Raw genomic sequence first — 19,105 nt, 5'->3', positions numbered from 1 at the left:
CTCCCCTCCTCCCCTACCCCCCAACTAATACCCTACCTATCCTATATCCTATCTGCTCCCCAGGGAGGGTGAGGCCTGATAGACAGGAGGATGTGTTAGTATCATCTTAGCCAGAGAGGTGGGTGGCAGAGGTGGCTCCTAGTTTGGTCCCTAGGAACGTGTGCCACCCTAGGAGTCAGTTTTTTTTTTTGTTGTTGTTGTTTTTTACCAAATCAGGCCATACCCTTGGGGATGGGGACTATCTCTGGGACAGAGTGTAGTGAGATGCCAGAGAAAAGGGAAGTCACAGCACCTGACAAGTCTGATGACACCGGTGACTTTGGGTAGAAGAGAGAGGCTCAGCCAGGGACACTTTTCAGCTTTGTCATTATCACCTGATACTGTCCCCTGAGCAGTTGGGGTAACTCCACTTCTAGATGCACAGCTAGGGATGCTTATTGATTTGTGTGACTGCTCAGAGCCAGACTAATTGGGGCCCGAGATGGGAACAGTGATTCAGCAGGAAGGACTGAGGGGACAGTCACCATCTTTCCACCTGCTGGCCAGTGCTGCAGTTCTTTCCTACGCAAGGGGAATTCAGCAGCCCATAAATACTGCCATGGCCACTGCTGGAGCTCGGTGGGCTCTGAGCTGGCACTGAGTCCTTCATCTCCAGTTCCCACAGCACCACCCTATGTCATTGTTCCCCCCATCTTCTATAGAGCTCCTGAAGCTGATGAAGAGCAGTCCTTCTCTGTCACCCCCTAGGGATCTAAGTCATGGCTAATGCTGGGCCATGCATGTGCCATTGTCCCCAAGTGGTCTGATGCACTGAGGCAGAGCTTTCCGGCTTGAGTGCCAATGTCTGATCTATTGCTTGGTGTTACTTGGCCTTTTACAAGGGTCTTTTGAAGAAATGACTAGTGACAGTTCTGTTCTTAACTTTTTAAGTAGCCTTTTCCCAGTTTCTGTCATCTTGTTGCTTTTCTAAATGTGCTGATTGAACAGTGGGTGGCTAGGTAATTCCTGGATTGGTACAGAATCCAACAGCCGATTTTAGTTAAAAGAAAAAGATACATAAATATACAGGGATGTAAGCCATTCCATGGGCAACTGTGTTCACTCTGTACTTTTGTGTTGTAAAAGCATGAGCTTTAATAACTTTACCTGAAAAAAGATAAACGCATCCAGTGGCAGTTGTTTACTTAACCCTGAGCTGACTGTCCGTCCTAGTTGGCACCCACCTTTACCAGCTGGGATCAGTGTGGGTCTTGTCTCTGTGCTCTGATATCCCTTGTGCGATGTCTGCCTTACTGCGTTTGATAGCAGTGATTTCTGCTGCGCTTTTCCGATTGTACAGCTCTTTCTGCGCCTCACCGGAGCTTCCTATTTGTATTAACTCATACTGTCTCGAAGAAGGCAGGACTCTAGAAAGGTCAGAGAAAAACCTGGGTCCAGATTCTGCCCGTGCAGTTAGAAGCTGTTTTAGGGTGCTCAGGGCTCCCAGAAGCATTTTCCTTCTTAGTAAAGTGGGCAGGACAATTCAATGAGAGTGTGTCTGCAAAGTTCTGTGTAGCATAGAGCTGGCACATCATGGCCACTAAGCGATGAGCGCTTTTGTTCTTTTATAAATAAATGTCACTGTGCCTGGGCATGGTGGTGCACGACTTTGATTCTAGCACTCTGGAGGTAGAGGTAGGAGGATCTTTGTGAGAGACCCTGTTTTCAAAAACCCAATAAGTAAGTAAATAAATCAAAACTGGTATTTGCTTTCAAACTTCCACATTGCTGTATTTCTTCCATTGTATTTTTGTATGTCTCACAATTGATTTTTCTGTATTGTGAGCAATAATTTCATTACCTATGTTTTCCTTTTCTGTTTATGATATACATTTCTTGATTTGTAGCCCAGGCTCTTTGTGAACTCAGAGCAATCCTGCCTCAGCCTCCCTCATGCAGGCATCACCAGGCATGGGCCATGTCTTGCTCTATTTTGATGACTCCACCTTGAAGGAGGCATTAGTTACCCACTGTTCCTTGACTGATAAGGAAGCAGATTCTCAGTTACTCTATGGTTCTCTGGAATTCAGAGGTAACCCTTTTCCGACCCAAATCTCCAAAACAAAACCTAGCCCGTTCCCATCACTCAACCGTGAATGTAACTGTCTGGAGGAGAATCTGAATACTTTGAAATATTCATGTGTTCATTTGCTTATTCACTTTCTCATTCATGTGAGTGTCCAATAAACATCTGCAAGTGTTGAGTACGTGCTGGCTGCTGGTGGAAACACTGGTTGCTGGGAGAATTTTATGGAGAAAGGTGCATTTGGGGGAAAAAAACTGAAAAGGCAAACAAGATACCACCTCCTTTATTTTAGTCAGTTGCATCTGTTGTCAGAAAGAAACTAAAATGAATCTACTTAGGTCGGGCTCTTAGATGGATGTGAGGGAACACAGAGGTGAAGTAGGACTTTCTTTACTTCATAAGCCAGGAAAAGGGAGAGAAGCAGCACCAAATCCTCTGTACCCCATGACTCTCCCCTTCCTCTCCTTCACCTAGTGAGTGTTAGAGGTTGGTAAACACCCCCACCACCGTGTTAAGGGCAAAACTGTGTGCTTCTTGGGCTTCATAACTGACAGAATTTCAAGTTGGCCACCCCACTTAGGGAGATGGTGACCTGTTGTAACTGGGAGATGGATGACTTCTCTAACAAAATAAAAAGTATGTGTGTGGTGTGCATTCGCGTGTGTGTGTGTGTGTGTGTGTGTGTGTGTGTGTGTGTGTGTGTGTGTGTGTTTGTGCATGTATGGATTTCAGTTAGGGTTTTTTATGGTTGTGAAGAGACACCATGAGCATAGCAACTCTTATAAAGTAAACATTTAATTGGGGTGGCTTGCTTACAGTTTCAGCGGTTTAGCCCATTATCATTATGGCGGCATGCAGGCAGACATGGTACTGGATAAGTAGCTGAGAGTCTTACATCTTGCAGGCAACGGGAAGTTGACTGAGTATCAAATTGAGCGGTATCCTGAGCATAGGAAACCTCAAAGCCCATGCCCAACACTTCCTCCAACAAGGCTGTGTGTGTGTGTGTGTGTGTGTGTGTGTGAATATGTGTGCCTGCGTGCCATGGCACTGTGTGAAGGTCAGAAGACAACTCTTGGGTCAGGGTCTCTTTTTCCACTGTAGATTTTGGGGATTGAACTCAAATCATCAGGATGTGCAGTTAGTTGAATTTACACTCTGGGCCATCTCACTGGCCTGCAAACCTCTCAGTTTGAAGGACAGAGGCTCCCTTTTGACCAGTTTGATTTTTCATGTTTTTTAGGTGTCTGTGGCTCGCTTACCCACAGTCAACCTCAGTCTGTTCAGCACAAGAAGATATTTTGAGACTGCATCTGTATAACTTTTATTACAGTATATTACCATAATTACTTATTTTTCTTATTTTCTTGCTATGCCTCATTATGAGTTAGAAGCTTTTATGAATAGGAAAGAACAATAAATAAAGGGCTTGGTTTTATCTGCAGTTCTGGATGCCCTCAGGGCTCTTGTATTCTCCCCTGGTAAAAGGGCCTGTGTGACCACTGAGGGACCCACCACCCACAGAATGACTTGGAACCCCGTTCTGCGAATCCTGTGAAGGTTTGGGGTTATGAACTAATGTACTAATTAGTTATTAACAATGAATATTAATCAAGTGTCTGCCTTTGTGATAAATGGCATAGAGTACTAATGCTGACCAATAGCATTAGAAATGGCTAATTATATGAATGATTAGTGATGAAAAAAACCTTTAAAATACCTTTCAGTATGCTTAGATATTAAGGATAATTAAAAATCTGACAAACAGCACGAACATATAGGAAGCAGCGAGTAATGGCTGCTTGGTCAGCAGCTTCCCCTGGTATAGACAGTGTAGGCTGCAGGTACCTTCCTCCCTATGTATACCCAGGTTTGGTTCAAGAGGTCAAATCCTGATTGTACAAATAAGGGAGCTCACTGCGCTGCTTTCCTGCACCTCTAGGTGAGGCCCAGCATTCAGACCTGAGCAAACCTGTTTGTTTCTGAACTTGGACCCAGAGACAGGAATTCAGCTGCTTGTAGTGGCCCTGTTGCCCCAGGCTGGGCTGAGGTCTACGTCTTGTGTACTTGCTCTGTCTTCACTTGAATGGCAGCTGAGGACCATCTGAAGATACCTGATGAGATGCGGTGCTTGGAGGCTGTTATGTTCAGTTACTTGAGTCTGATGCACGGTACCCTGGCCACTGTGGTCACTGCCCCGTTCTTGTTTCATTCGACACAAGCAGAAACACAACAAATGAAGCCAGTTGGTGTAAGGTCACAGGTCTAGCCCGTGAGTGACCCGACAAGATTGGAAAGAAATTAGACATTGTCCCAATGTAATTAAAAATGGCTTTGTTAGAAATTGACCATAGTAACCCGATGTGATGGTTCTTAGAATGGCACCTGGTACATCACAGAGATCACAAGGTTTCAAAGCAAAGCAGCAAATGCCTTTTAGGTGATGGCTTTCCCATAGATTTTTTTGAATTTTCTTTTTCTTACATGTGTCTAGTACAGTGTGCGTAATCTGAGACCAAAAGAAATGGAGGCACGGAACCAGCCTGTCAGTGGGGGCTCAGTTGAGTCCTTCTGGGGATTGGAAAGGGAAGGTGGGGAGTGAGAGGGACATTGACACTGAGTCTCCACACCTGTGGGCTGTGGCATGTGCCTGGCTCCTCTTGCCTACTCCCCCATCTCATTATCTCATCACTCAAGAATCCATGGTGAACCCAGGAGTCAAAATTCTTTGTGTGTGTATATTTTTTAAAATTTAAATTAGAAACAAGCTTCTTTTACATGTCAATCTCAGTTCCCTCCCTCCTCCTCCTCTGCCCCCCACTGACCCTGTGTCCCAACTCCCTTTTGCTCCCTAGGGAGGGGGAGGCCTTCCATGGGGGATCTTAAGAGTCTGTCATATCATTTGGAGCAGGGCCTAGACCCTCTCCTGTGTGTCTATGCTGAGAGAGTACCCCTCTATGTGGAGGGGCACCCAAAGTTCATTTGTGTACTATGGGTAAATACTGATCCACTATCAGTGGCCCTATGGATTGTCCAGACAGTCAAACTGACCTCAGGGGGGTCTGGAACAGTCCTGTGCTGGTTTTCCCGCTATCAATCTGGGGTCCATGAGCAACCCCTTGTTCAGGTCAGCTGTTTCTGTGGGTTTCTCCAGCCTGGTCTTGACCCCTTTGCTTATTACTCCTCCCTCTTTGCAACTGGATTCCAGGAGTTCAGCTCAGTGTTTAGCTGTGGATGTCTGCTTCTGCTTCCATCAGCTACTGGATGAAGGCGCTAGGATGGCATATTAGATAGTCATCAATCTCATTCGAGAAGGGCATTTAAGGTAGCCTCTTGACTATTGCTTAGATTGTTAGTTGGGGGTCAACATTGAAGATCTCTGGACCTTTCCCTAGTGCCAGAATTCTCTTTAAACCTCCTTCTATTATGGTATCTCTTATCTTGCTCTCCTCTATTCTTCCCCTGACTAAATCTTCCTGCTCTCTCATAACTTCCTCTTCCCCCCTTTTCTCTCCTTGTCTTTCTTCTAACTCCCTCTCCCCTCCTCCCATGCTCCCAATTAGCTTAGGAGATCTTGTCGCTTTCCCCTTCTTTGGGGGACCATGTATGTCTCTCTTAGGGTCTTTCTGGTTTCCTAGCTTCTCTGACGTTGTGGATTGTAGGCTGCAACATGAGTGAGTACATACTATTTTTGTCTTTTTGTGATTGGGTTACCTCACTCCAAATTCTTTTTTTTTTTTTTTTAAATAATTTATTTAACTTTATTTCATGTGCATTGGTGTAAAGGTGTCAGATCCCTTGGAACTGTGAGTTACAGACAGTTGTGAGCTGCCATGTGGGTGCTGGGAATTGAACCCTGGTTCTCTGGAAGAACAGCCAGTGCTCCTAACTGCTGAGCCATCTCTCCACTCCCCAAGTGTCAAAATTCCATGCTTTTCATCTAGATGGACAGGCCTCTGTCTTGTCAAGCCTGTATGTCTCTTTGTTCCAATTATTTTAATCATGAAAGGTCTTATTTTATGCAGACAACAGAAAATAAGGCAGGGTTAGAATATCCCTTATCAAAAATGCTAGGGACCAGGAGGGTTTTAGGCTTTTTTGGACTACGGAGTTTTGCACCTATATAACGAGGCATCTTGGGATGGCCCCATGTTTACAGACAGACTTCATTTGCAACTCAGATGCATCTTACTCTCGTAGCCTGAAGGTAATTTTATACACTCACTTCAGTGCTCTTGCATTTTGGATGCAGCCTGTCATGAGGTTAGGTGTGGAAGATTCCATTTGTGATGTCATTCGAGCATTCAGGAAGTTTCAGATCTTGGGGCATTTCTGAGTTCAGAACTTTGAGTCAGGCATGCTCAGCCTTTAGCTGCTTCAGCCCCAGCCATGCAGCTAAAGAAAGCGAAAGTGACAACTAAGGCTGAAGTACCTACCTCCTCTCTCTTCATAATTGGTGGAGAACGACTCTGGGCTAAAGGAATTAGGTCGAATGTTGAGGGCTTGCCTACCTACCATGTGCAAGGCCCTAAGTTTAACCCCTAGACCCCCAAACAAACAAACAAACAAACAACAACAACAACAAAATAAGAACAAATATGGGAGTAGCCATAGCATGGTTTATGGAAGCTTGTCTTGATCAAGGCCTTGGGAGCCTGGTAGAGCCACCTGGAACTGGCCTCACTGGAACTCTCAGAGCCCTGATTAGTGACATGACATGTACCTACATGTCTCCCATAATTGTGTGGATTCAGAGAAACATTGGTGCTGAGCACAGTGCTGGGTACCCAGCCAAGGAGCACCTAGCCAACGGTTGTCAAGGTTACTTCTGGCTGCTGTTAGCCTCTCATCATCTTGGATTTGGTACAGTTATAGTGACAGAGTCCAGGAGAACACTTTCCCCCCTCCTACACGTCCTCTAGGAGAGACCCAGGCGGTGGATAGCAAGTGTACCTTCCTTGGCTGCCGCCATGGGCTGACTGACAGGTTCCTTGGTGGATTTCAGGTGCTTGTCCTGGCTGTGAAGCAACTCTTCCCAGATTTTGAATTCATGTGGCTGGTGGATGAAGCCAAGAAGAATCTGCCTTTGGAGTTGGACTTCCTAAATGAAGGGAAGAACGCAGAGAAAGTGGCCCACATGCTTAAGCACTTTAGCTTCCTAAAGGTAGGATGGCAGAGCCGTAGGGAATGAGCGTAGGGCTGGGATTGAGTCTTACCCTGGATATCCCCACTTAGAAGGTGTGAGTTGGGACACCTCTTCGCCAAAGTTTCTTACTTAAGGTAAGCGATTGCTAATTGAAGAGCCATAGTAAAGCTCTTGAAGGTAATTTCCAAAAGAATGAACCCTGGTATGACTGTTGACCAGCCACTCGAGTAAACTGATGTGTTCATTGCATAATTGACACTGAGTATCCCTGTGGGACTGTGTGCTGTGGCCTCTGTCTCCATAGAGCCTGGAGTGATAATGGTGACGGTGACAGTGATAGCTAACACTATTGCATTTGGATCCTGTTCCAAAGATACTTATTGCATTTGCTCATGTGATGCACAGTTCTGTGACAAAAGTTCCTAGTCATCACCGCAATATGCAGAACTGTACCACAGAAAACCCAGAGCTTATGAGAGAAACAGGCCTGGGGTACAACACCCCAAAACCTCAATGACACAGAAAAAGATGCAGGGCCTCAAACGTGTGTCCACTTACACGCCATATTTCTTCTTATTCCTTTTCCTATATATTTATTGTTTTGATCTCTTGCTGTGGTAGACACTGTAGGTTGGCCACTGCTCTTCAGAAACTTCCTATGTGTTGTCTGTCTTACAAAGCGTTTTGCACACAATGGACACTTATCTTCCTTTTGTTGGCCTCCCATGAGGAAGAACTTAATCTACCCAGGACAAAGAGCTCAGAGGGCTTCCCAAAAATGCCGACTGTATGAGAGGAGACAGCAGTGTTTAGTGAGTGTGTTAGTGTGTCCGGTACTGTTTCACAGACAGTGCTGATACGTCCTGGTGGTGGCCTCTTCCACCCCATGCCCGTACACAGCTGTGTCTTAGGTAGAGTTTCCAGTCCTGGCCCAGCCTCTCTCTGACTGTGTCAGCTGCTCGCTTCAGAGTTTCTACCACCTTTTACCTGGCAGAGGTGCCCCTCAGTGCCAGAGTGCTGAGCCAGACAACCCCACAATCTCCTCCAGTGTTTCCATGGAAACAGCAGAATCATCCCCTGGCTGGAGCCAGCTCGCAACTGCCAGACCAAGACATGTAATAATAATAACAACAACACAGATTTTTTTGAAACAAGGATGCCAAATTGGTAAATAATTGACATACTGATCTGACCCACGGCTGCCAGAACTCACATACCATTCCTAAGACAATGGAGGAACGAGGAAGGCTCCTGAGTAGTTAATTTTGCCTAAGCACATCATAAGCAGGAAGCAAATTTTGTCCTGCAAACCCAGCTCAGCTTTTAAAATTGTAGATAGATTGCTCATGCACGCTGGCACCCCATCACAACATCTGTGCGTAATTAAGCTGCAGCAAAGAGTTTGCCTCTCATGTGCGAGGCCTCTTCTAGTGCTTAAGGCGGCCGGTGGGTGGGGGGGGGAGATGGGAGGGTAATAACCTCGACCCTTCACAGTGAATCTTTGGGCTTCAGCCCATCACTGAATAAATAGATAGGAGGCCAGAAAAAGGTGAAGGGCAGCCAGACTGAACAGTATGGATCTGAGCATGCATGGAACAGGGCTGTGCCAGGCAGTCAGGCTTGTGATTAACCTGAGGCATAGTTGGGGACAGACAGGAAGGGAGAAGCTGTCTAAGACTAGGTTTGGAACTGGAAAAGATAAGAGCATGCCTGTGGGTAGAGTGGGGACAAGAGTGGGTTGCATCGGGCAGGGTCTCAGTATCTCTTCAGGAGGTCAGGAGCCCGAGGGATATGGGCACTTTTGGAGAAATGTCATAGCTTATTAGACTCTCAGATGAGTAACACGTATGATCACAGCTGACCTTTTAACGTGTTAGATACTCCTAGAAGTGTTGCACATGTCTTTCCTCTTTAATCTTTAACAGCCCCACGGTGTCATTTTAAACTCATGTCGATCAGTGGGGAAGCGAAATCCCCTGTGATCAAGTCATCAGCCTAGGGTTATGCAGTGAGCCAGCAAGAGGCAGAGGCAGTGTTAGGGTGGAGAGAGCCGTGGCTTAAAGCCTGCACATCAAACTGCCTTTGTAGTACTTCTCGGAAAAATTTCTGAATCACAGAGACACGTAAGTTTGCATGAGTGTATAGCATTGACTCAGCCCTGAGATGGACCTGGACCCTCATGAGTCACTGTGTAGCCATCACAGGATGGCTGTTTGACCAGCAGTTCAGCATCTGGTGTTTCTTACTATGGTAAGTAAGGTGAAGCAGCTTCTTTCATAACCATCGACCCCACCTTACCGGGGATGCACTTAGATGCAGAGACTATGCATGTGGCTGTAGTTAATACAAGTAGGAGGCTGAGCTGTGTTCTGCCTGACCAGACTCTGACTGCAGAAAGAATGTACCCTGGGGGATAGCCTAGGGTCTAGACAAACCACAGCACATTGGCAAAGCAGAAGTTCAAGGTCAGACCCCACCACGAGGCCAAGGCCACCCAAGGTCTTGGAACTTTTTATTTTATTTTATTTTTTTATTTTATTTTTTCATTCTGACGTCTTGGGGTCGTTCCCTGGGAAGAGAACGGCCCCGAGTTTCCAAAGCAGGCAGTTCTTTCTTTTTAAAGCTTTATTTATTTATTTATTTATTTAGCATGTATATAGTGTGTGCCAGAAGAGGGCACCAGATCACATTATAGATGGTTGTGAGCCACCATGTGGTTGCAGGGAATTGAACTCAGAACCTCTGGAAGAACAGTCAGTGCTCTTAACCCCTGAGCCATCTCTCCAGCCCCAGTCTTGGAACTTTTTATAAACTGCTTCTTGGGGTTGGGATGGTCTTGATGTGGGAGCAGGTGGAGCCCTCAGGTGGGCCTCTATGGGGCTGTACTCTAGATCATGGGTCAGGGTCCCATAGGCCAGTTAGGGTTAACCTGATGGGGCCAGTGAGAACCTGGTGAGCTGCCTCTCAGAGCTTGCTTTCTTTATTGCTGCCCATCTGTGTTTGTCCCTCACTTTGCACTGGTGAGATATAGCCATTTGGGGACTTGCGGGCTAAGTCAGGCAGTCAGCTGCTTTGTGATTTTTGTGGCCATTTCCATGTGATAATCTACTCCACTTTCCAGCCCCGAGTAGCTGAGGAAAAGGGCATGTGATTATCAGACTGGAACGGTCACATCATAGGGAATGAAGGTCTGGGAGAGAGGCCCCAGCTTATCCCTGCTCCTGCCCACAGAGCCTGCAGCCTTGGGCTGCCACACCACTCTTGGTGCTCTCCTGGCTGTTCTCCAAATGGCCCAGTAGGTCCTGCTGGGGCTTTGGCCTGATGTTTACTTAGCTCCAGGGCCCTGCCAAGCTCAGGTTTCTGAATCAATAGAAGAACTTAACCCCTAAGTAATGTGCCTTTCCTCTGGAGACCAGGAACAACTCTAACAATAGACATGTACTGGTTTTGAGTTGACAACGGTATCAAAACAACAGAAGAGGCACAGATTTCTTGATCAGCCTAGATTTCCAAATGATGAAAACCTAGTTTAGGCTCATGGGGATCCCAGCACAAGGACTTTACTTGTCTGAGTAGCTCCACCCCTTGCAGGGCCCCTCGCCAGTGAAGGAAATGGGGTAGGGATGGGCATGAGGAGGTAAGAGAATGATTGCCTGTACGGCCGTCTCAGAAGAACTACGAGAAGTACGTAGCCGGACGTGAGGGCTGTCTAGATGAGTCTTGGGGATGGATGAGCAGGGGACTCAGTTTCCAGAACACCTGAAGTCATCGTCCTTGGTTTTTCTCCCCGAGAGGAAATAGTTTACCAATATTTTGGAGAACTAGCATGTTGAAAGCATCCTGACTTTGGTGGTACTGACTCTATCACCTGCTTATGTGGCATCATGCAGCCTGTGGTGTCCTCTGACCCCTTGCTGTTCCCGAGGAAACCTGTTTTCTTTTGCTTTTAGATTTTTTTCAGAGTCGCAGAGGGTAGGAATGTGTCCATTAGCTTATAATTTGTTTACAAATAACTGAAAGCCAATCCAATATTTTTTTTTCTAATGGTTACCATTTGAGCTGGAGGGATGGCTTGGCAGTTAAGAGCATGTACTGTTGTTTTTCCAGAGAACCTGAGTTGGGTTCCCAGCACCCACATCAAGCTGCTCACAACTGCCTGCAAACACCAGCTCCAGGGGATGCCATGCCTCTGGTCTCCTTGGACACCTGTACTCATGGGCACATCCCCCTCCCCATACATATAATTAAAAATAAGTTTCAAAGTGTTTATTGTCTTTATGAAGCAGGAAGAAGTGCCTCAGTTGCTGATGGAACTTAGTAGTCTGACAACATTCAGAGCTGGTACCTGTGATTCTCTGAGCTTTTGTTTTTTGTTTTTTACCCCTTATTGTTGCAAGATAGTGGTAACTGTTTCAAGAATCACATTTGCTTTCAGGGTGGGAGAGAAAGAGAAAATAGTGCCACGAGCATCCTTTTATGAAGAGAAAATAACCCTTTTCTGAACCCTCGAGCCAGCTGCCACTTACATTTGATTGGCACAGACTACTCCATTATATGGCCACTTACTATAGGGCAGGCAGGGAAAGGGTTTAAGTTTCCCATGTATGGGGAAGAGGAAGGTGGGTAATAGGCATTGGGTTAAGATCCAGTTTGTCTGCCATAGGAGGCTGGTAGGAAACTAGCAGAAAACAGAATTTATCCTCTGGTTCAAACTCAGTCCATTGCTTCAATGTATCTATCCCTCAGGTGCCAACACTGTAGCAGAGTTAGGCCCCTGCAAGAGTCTGGTGGAGCGAGAGGCAGAAGGAAGCAGCTCTTAATACTGGTGTTAGCTATGTGTGTAACACTGACCATGGTATCTGATGGAAACAACCTAAGGAAGGAAAGATTTGTTCCGGCTTATGTCTTCATAGGGTTTCATTTCATCATGGTGGTGAAGTCATTGTGGAGCTTATGGCTTAGAAAGGTATATTAGATGCTCTTTCCATCAAAGGGGACCAGAAAACAGAACTTCCAGATACAGGGCCTGAGCTCCTGTACCAAAGGCTTGCCTCTACTAAGGCCTTCTTCCACCAGACCTACCTCCTAAAGTTCCCAAACCTCTCAAAGTAATGCCCCCAGCTGGGGATCAGGCCTTCAAAGCATGATGAACCTGTGGTGGACATTTCCAATTGTGTCTTAACCACAGCAGCTTCCAGGTAGATAGGAAACATTTTGCTCCTAAGTACCCGTGTCTGTTCTAGTGTCTGGCCTGCAGTAAGAGGGAGGAGTGGGGGTACGGGTGGGAAGTGAGTGGATTGGAAGGTAAGAGGTTTAGGGGAGTGGCACTCGGGAATCAGGAAGCCGCTCCCATCTTCATGAAGGACTTGTGAGGGAGTTCTGCCATTACAGCCACCTGGCTGAGTCAGTCTGCCTAGTTGTCCTAGGCTTTCCTCTCTGTCAGTGGCTCCATCCCAAAAGCAGTATGTGCCAAGTGTCTGCTCCCTGCACTTGACTAGAAGCCAGCCCTGACCAAAGCCTTTGATGCAACCTTCTTTTTCCTTCTCTAGGTCCCCCAGATCCACTGGGAGCTGTCCACCAAGAGGGTGCTCCTGATGGAGTTTGTGGAGGGCGGGCAGGTGAACGACAAGGATTACATGGAGAAGAACCGGATCGATGTGAACGAGGTGAGGTGGGGCTAGGGCTGGGGCCCAGGGACAGTGTGGTTGGCACTGCTGGGATAGGCCTGGGACTCTTGAGGCCCCAAGAGCCTGGTCCATGGCCTTTAACAGAATTATGTATCCGTGCATCCATCCATCCATCCATCCATCCATCCATCCATCCATCCATCTGGAAGGGTCCTCCTAGGCTTCCCCATCAGGTCCTGGGCTGTCGTGGCAATAGGGACAAGCAAATCTCTCAGAGAACGAGGTTGCTGCTGGCTTCTCTTCTCAAGCAGCTGAGTCCATACAGCTAGGCAGTGGTGCCCAGTCAAGGGACTCAGCCTCTCTGTCTCTTTGGTGCCTGTTTATCAGCAGCCACCCTGCCCTCCTGGACCCCCACAGCTGGTTGTGGAACAAAGAGGACTGAAGCAGTCATCTAGATCAGTTTCACAGAGCAAGGGAGAAGAGGAAGCTGTGACTTTACCTCCCATTCCCTGGGTATCAGAGAAACTGGCTGGTGGACCAGGTTGTGTATCCAGCCTTTTGCTTCTTGGGTACCCCAGGGTCCTTAGAAAAGAGGAAGTTGTGCTTTTTCATCCACATCCATTAGTGCAGTCCCGTGCAAGTCAGGGTACTCAGGGTACCTAGGCTAGAGTCAGATGTCATCCGATAAATCCGCAGTGGGGATTACAACCAGGATTAGAACCCAGGTCCTTCCACCTCCACCTTCTCTATCTCCCTCCGATGTGTGTCTCCAGTAGAACTTGCAGCCACTTGGATGATGGCTACATCAGTAACTGTGCCCGGAAATTGGCAGCACACTGGGGAACTTCCATGTTCCCCTTGCCTTCAGCTCCTAGGGTGGTGCCCACGTGGTTCACAGAGTCTGGCTACAGTGGGGTACTGGCCCCTGCTGGGAGGCTACCTCTAGAATCTCTCTAAAAGGAAGCAGAGCGGCTGCCTGCTAATCAGGAGATCCAACATCTCTGTACTGTGTTGTCACTGGCCTCTCTTTCTGCCAGAGACGACCTTCCAGTCCAGGGGCTCACCATCATCCATACATTTCTTTGGGTCCTGCAAGCTAAGACTGTAATGGCATCTCATCAGAGGTGGCTCTGAGTTTCCAAGACAAGTTTAAACAGACCCATGTGCTCTGATATTGTAGCTTGTTTGTGACTGAACCAGCTGGAGAGCAGGGGACTCTGTGCAGGGTGGACCCTCTGAGCCTGGGCCCTTTTGTTCCAACCACCATCATTCTTACATGTGTGGGAAAAGCCAGTATCCAGGCAGGAAGGCCTTAGTGGGCATCCTGACTTTTCAAGAGTGAAACAGGCCAGACTTATCTCTCTGGTCCTCAGTTTTCTTAGTGGAGATGATGGACCAGCTGACCTCTAACCATGGATCCTTTCTATTTGAATATTTTATAGACTAGTAACTGTGGTTCAGGATGGTCCAGGAGCTATCTATTTCAGAACCTTTAGGGGAGCTTGTTTGTGTAGCTATGCGGATTCCTGGGAACCTCCCCAGGGTGCACATGAGGATCTGGGGTGGGGAGGGTTGCAGAGTCTCCAGATGGATCCATGGAAGACCTTGCCCCAGTATAAAGCCCTTGCGTTGGTGGCGCACGCCTTTAATCCCAGCACTCGGGAGGCAGAGGCAGGCGGATCTCTGTGAGTTCGAGGCCAGCCTGGTCTCCAGAGCGAGTGCTAGGATAAGGCTCTAAAGCTACACAGAGAAACCCTGTCTTAAAAAAAAAAAAAAAAAAAAAAAAAGCCCTTGAGCTATTAGTGCTCACCTGCCATTTGTACCTGCCACACAGGTGGCCCCACCTAGGTGTGTTCACCTTCTAGGAGCCAGCAGCCTATGAGGGCTCCTCTGTTTATCTCCCTGAGCCTGGCACCTTATGCATCCAGGGACCATACTTGCCAGGAACTTTAAGAGCTGATGGCAGCAATTGTCACTGATCCCATTAAAAGCAAAGGTTGTGCGGGCATCTTCTCAGGCAGGTGAGGAGGCTTCTTGTAGCCACAAAAGGACTATATCGATTGTAAGACCTTTACGGAAGGTTAGTTGGATTTCAGTGAGTGTGGGTTGAAGACCCTGCCTGGGCTGAGGCCTGGCTTAATTGGCATGAAATTAGCCAAGAGAAAGGTGACTGAGTTGGTACTACAGGGCAGCAGGGACAGATGCAGGAGGCCTGGTGGGCAGACATCACCTGTGTCTGAAGACTGATTGGATCTGGGGAAAGATGCCAGCCAGGTACTTCCTTAGGGAAAGAGCCAGGGGGAAAAGAGGGCCATAGTTACATGGCCCTGGATTGAGTCCTGGTCCTTAGGATCTCCAGGTGGAGGACGAGGAGGAGGACTATGGAGACTGTCTCCTCACTTTCCTGGGAGCAAACTTCTGTTAGAGTGGGGATGGATTTAGGACTTAGCTGAAATCATTAAAACCTTCTAACTAATCTTCTCTTTTAGGACCCTCAGAACCTATTTCCAGAGATGCCAGGTACTGAGCCTTCTTGGAGCTTAGATCATAGGCACAGAGCACCTGTAGTTGGCTCAGGGCTCCCTTGCCTTTGCCCTATCATCAGCTGTCCCCAGGCCATGCTCCTGCTGACTCATGTTGGCTTCTGTGGTTACCTGTTCTGCTTTTCTTGCGATTGGAGGTGTTGCTTCTGTCCCTTTGAAATCAGAGTTACTTTCCAGTATGTTTTTTTGAGTACCTTCTATGTACAGGCACTGCCCATGTGTGCTAGCATAAAAATGTGGACAGAGCCAAGCACGGGGCTTCCAAGATACCTGGTGCTGGACAGGATGGGTACCTGGGGTTGTCTGACTCTGCCATTCATTGCTCCAGTGGCCTTGAGTGAAGTACTAGAGATAGGAACCCAAGTCCTTTTTTCTATGGGACAGGTGCCACCATGTGAGATTTATAAGCAATAGGACCATGTAGAACATTTTCTATAATTTTTAATTCATGAGAGCATTACTACTCACTGAGGCGTCTCTTCTTCTGTAGAGTCTCTGAGAACCTTTGTTCCCTTCTTGCCCCCTTTCTGTAGCCTGTGAGTGCATAGATTTGATGTACTTGATTGGCATGCAATGCCATAGATTCAGAAAAGCCAGGCTGAAGTTCTGCCTTTCCCTTGATTACCTTTGTTCCTGTCGCCACCCTGTGTGGACAGAAAAGAACCTTCCCATTTTTGCTCAGTATCATTCCAACCTCCTGGCCCTTCTGGCTGGCTGGAGACCCAGTTCCTGGAATCATTAGGAAGAAAACAGTTTCTTCTCCCTAACCCCCATCACTCTTGGGTGCTCATAATGTTGGGATGAGGGGTGGTCCCAGGTAGCTTCTGAGGACTTGTTTTCTCACAACAGAGGTACTGGTTGGGCCAAAGGAGTTTTCTGGAGTCACTGTTTTTGCAGTCTAGTGCTGGCTCTAGACTGTCATTTGTCAGCTGTTCTGCTGTGGGGTTGCTATTAGGAACCCTGGCTTCCCTGTATGGTGGGTGACCTGAAGGGCCCTTCGACAACTAAAGCACAGCGCTGAGCCTGGTATATATGCCCAGTACACAAGGACACTGAAACCCCAGCTCTCTGATTTTCTTGGCATGACAATGTTTGTTCAAGGGTAGGGGAAATAGGAAGGGGAGAATCCTTTTCCTGGTCTTCTACATTGATCAAAGCAATTTGTGTGTGGGGTGAGTTGTCACCGAAGAAATGAGATTACAGATGTCAACAGCAGTTCCTTCTCCTTGAAAGTGTTCTTAATGGCTATGATCCCTGGGACTCACTTTTGCCACTTTCTGGACTTGGGATGACTTGCTGGGCACCTCTGGTGCTTATGTCGGGCTCTCACTTTAAGCCTGGTAAGGGCTGATTAAAGAAGTGGTATTGGTTTTCTTTTTGTGAGAAAATGCTTACTGTTGTTAGAGAAGTAACTTGAGGAAGCATTTATTTTGGCTCATGGTTTCGAAAGGTTGCATCCATCATGGCCGGAAGGCATGGTGGTTGGAGTGGCTCTGTCTGTGGAGGGAGGGGCCAGGACAGGACACATATGGGTCTTCAGATGGCCAGAGATCAAAAAACAGAGGTCACAGGTAGAACCAGGGCCAGATATCACCTGAAAGGACTTACTTTCACCAGCCAGGCCCCACTTCCTCAAAACTCAGTCACCTTCCAAGTAGTGCCACAAGCTGGGGACCAAGTACTGAAAGCATCAGCCCATGGCAGTGTTCAAGACTTAGGTCTTATCGGGAGGTGTTTGGGGCGCCACTATCAGAGCCACGCCTCAGTTTCCTGTGACCCAGTGGCACTTCTGTTCCTGTCCTCACTACCACTGTGTGAGACTGAGGAGTTCACAGCATCTGGGCGTTCAGGGACATCATCTCATCCACGATCACTGTGTGCCATGAATACATTGACTGCAGCACTGGGCAGCTGGAGCGGTCTGCACTTTCTGTATCTCAATGTTTCTTCCTGGTGACAGGAGGAGGGTGATGGTGATATGCCCCCAGGCAGCAGGCTGGTCTATCTGGATAATCTGGCAGACTCTGGGGACAGATGTCACAACAGCAGTCTCCCCTTTCTCTCACAGACGTTGGTCTTGCTTTGGAGACACCCCCACCCAGGAACGTACATAGACTTTTCCTTGGGGGTAGGAATGAATTAATTCACACAATTATAGACCAATTAAGCTACTTTCAACCAATTCAGGCCTTGAGAAAAGTCCCAAAATAACTCCTTGATTTAAATATTATTTACTCAATTAATTCTTTACTCAGCCCTTTTTATGGAACTCTGTTATCTTTTCCCCCTCTTCCCTACTGTTAGAGAATGAAGGCGTTTGTAATTAGTAAAATCACGTATGAGTGGCATGTTCTTTTCACACGGTACAATTCAGACTTCTTGGTGGCTTTTTAGTAGAGAGCACTGTCCTGTGTCTGGACTGGGGGAATCACTCAGCCAGGATTTCCTCCCCATGTCCTTTTCTTCAGACAGACAGTACCTCAGAAGTCAGCCTCAGGAAAGCTCTCTATGGAGTGGAGAGGCAGGTGGACTGACCATTGGGCACCCGTTCTCCAGAGCCAGGTCACATGACAGATCAACATCACTGACAGCTGAGCAAGGGATCAGGCTTCTTCCTGTCTTTTAATCCCCACCTCCTCAGCCTTGCAGAGAATGGCTAAGTATCTGGAGTAGGGCCTGGCCCATTGTGGACTACTCCAAAAATGTGCCCCTGCCCATCATCGTGTGGGTACCATACTACTCCAGATGGTGGTCTGTCTCTCGGTAGATGATGTAGCTGAAGTAATATGAAGAAGTAAGAGAGGGGCTCAGGGATATTGATTGGCCTTGCTTCTGCAATGCCACCAGCCAAGCAGAGGCCTGGGGCTTCTCCAGGATCCTGAATACCTGTGGTGGTAGGAAGGGCTAGCTGCCCTACGGGAAGACTTGATTTCCAAAGAGGTGTCAGCCCAGTTCTGCAAGCTGCAAAGAAAATTCACCCAAAACCAAGAAAATGGCCGCAAGAGTGACATGCCCTTTCAAAGTCATTCTTAAGTGTAGATCAATCAACACTGTGCCAGTTTCAACTCCCCTTCCCCGAGGTTTTTTTTTTAATATTTAGGGAAATGTACTTTTCTTTGTTACCTACAATTATGAGCTCAGCCTGAAGTCATGTATCCACTTGTAGTTCTTTCCCAGTTGAGATGCAAATAGTCTCTGCTCAGTAGAAAAGATAATCCTAAAGGTTGATTTTTTTTCTTTTTTTTTTAAATTTTATTTATTTATTATGTATACAACATATCTTCCATGTGTATCTGCACACCAGAAGAGGGCACCAGATCTCATAAGGGATGGTTGTGAGCCACCATGTGGTTGCTGGGAATTGAACTCAGGACCTTTGGAAGAGCAGTCGGTGCTCTTAACCTCTGAGCCATCTCTCCAGCCCTGATTTTTTTTTCTTAAGATCCCAGATGACAATAAGTAGTTCACATTTCATCCAGGAATTCTCCTTTCTTCCTGAGTAAGTCCTGGCTTCCTTACAGTTGTTTTTGAAGCATGTCTACCATTGTACCTGATTCCTAACTGTTGAGTTGAAAGGCCCAGACACTTCTTTCTCTGTGTGTTTGTGAGCTGTACTTCTAACACCGACAGTTACATTTGGTAGGAACAGGTACGCATTTTTCTCCATGTCTAAAAAACCAAACCAATGACATTTGTGTGTCCAACATTGAGTAATGGTTTTCTC

General features: G+C 47.1%; 1 protein-coding gene across 4 annotated transcripts in view; it reads left to right on the top strand.

The window, feature by feature from the left end:
- Adck1 (aarF domain containing kinase 1) overlaps positions 1-19,105 on the top strand; it is a 96,366-nt gene that overhangs the window by 67,619 nt on the left and 9,642 nt on the right. For 3 of the 4 annotated variants that reach the window (XM_027418630.2, XM_027418631.2, XM_027418632.2), the window contains exons 6-7: positions 7,071-7,229; positions 12,761-12,877. In XM_027418630.2, coding sequence (XP_027274431.1) covers positions 7,071-7,229; positions 12,761-12,877 — 276 coding nt within the window. The remainder of the gene's footprint in view (positions 1-7,070; positions 7,230-12,760; positions 12,878-19,105) is intronic. The other variant, XM_027418633.2, reaches the window with a different exon arrangement.

The sequence above is a fragment of the Cricetulus griseus genome, chromosome 5 (genome assembly GCF_003668045.3).
Source record: "Cricetulus griseus strain 17A/GY chromosome 5, alternate assembly CriGri-PICRH-1.0, whole genome shotgun sequence".
Classification (NCBI taxonomy): domain Eukaryota; kingdom Metazoa; phylum Chordata; class Mammalia; order Rodentia; family Cricetidae; genus Cricetulus; species Cricetulus griseus.
Note: the sequence above shows the minus strand (reverse complement) of the source record. Positions and strands in the feature narration are given on the sequence as shown.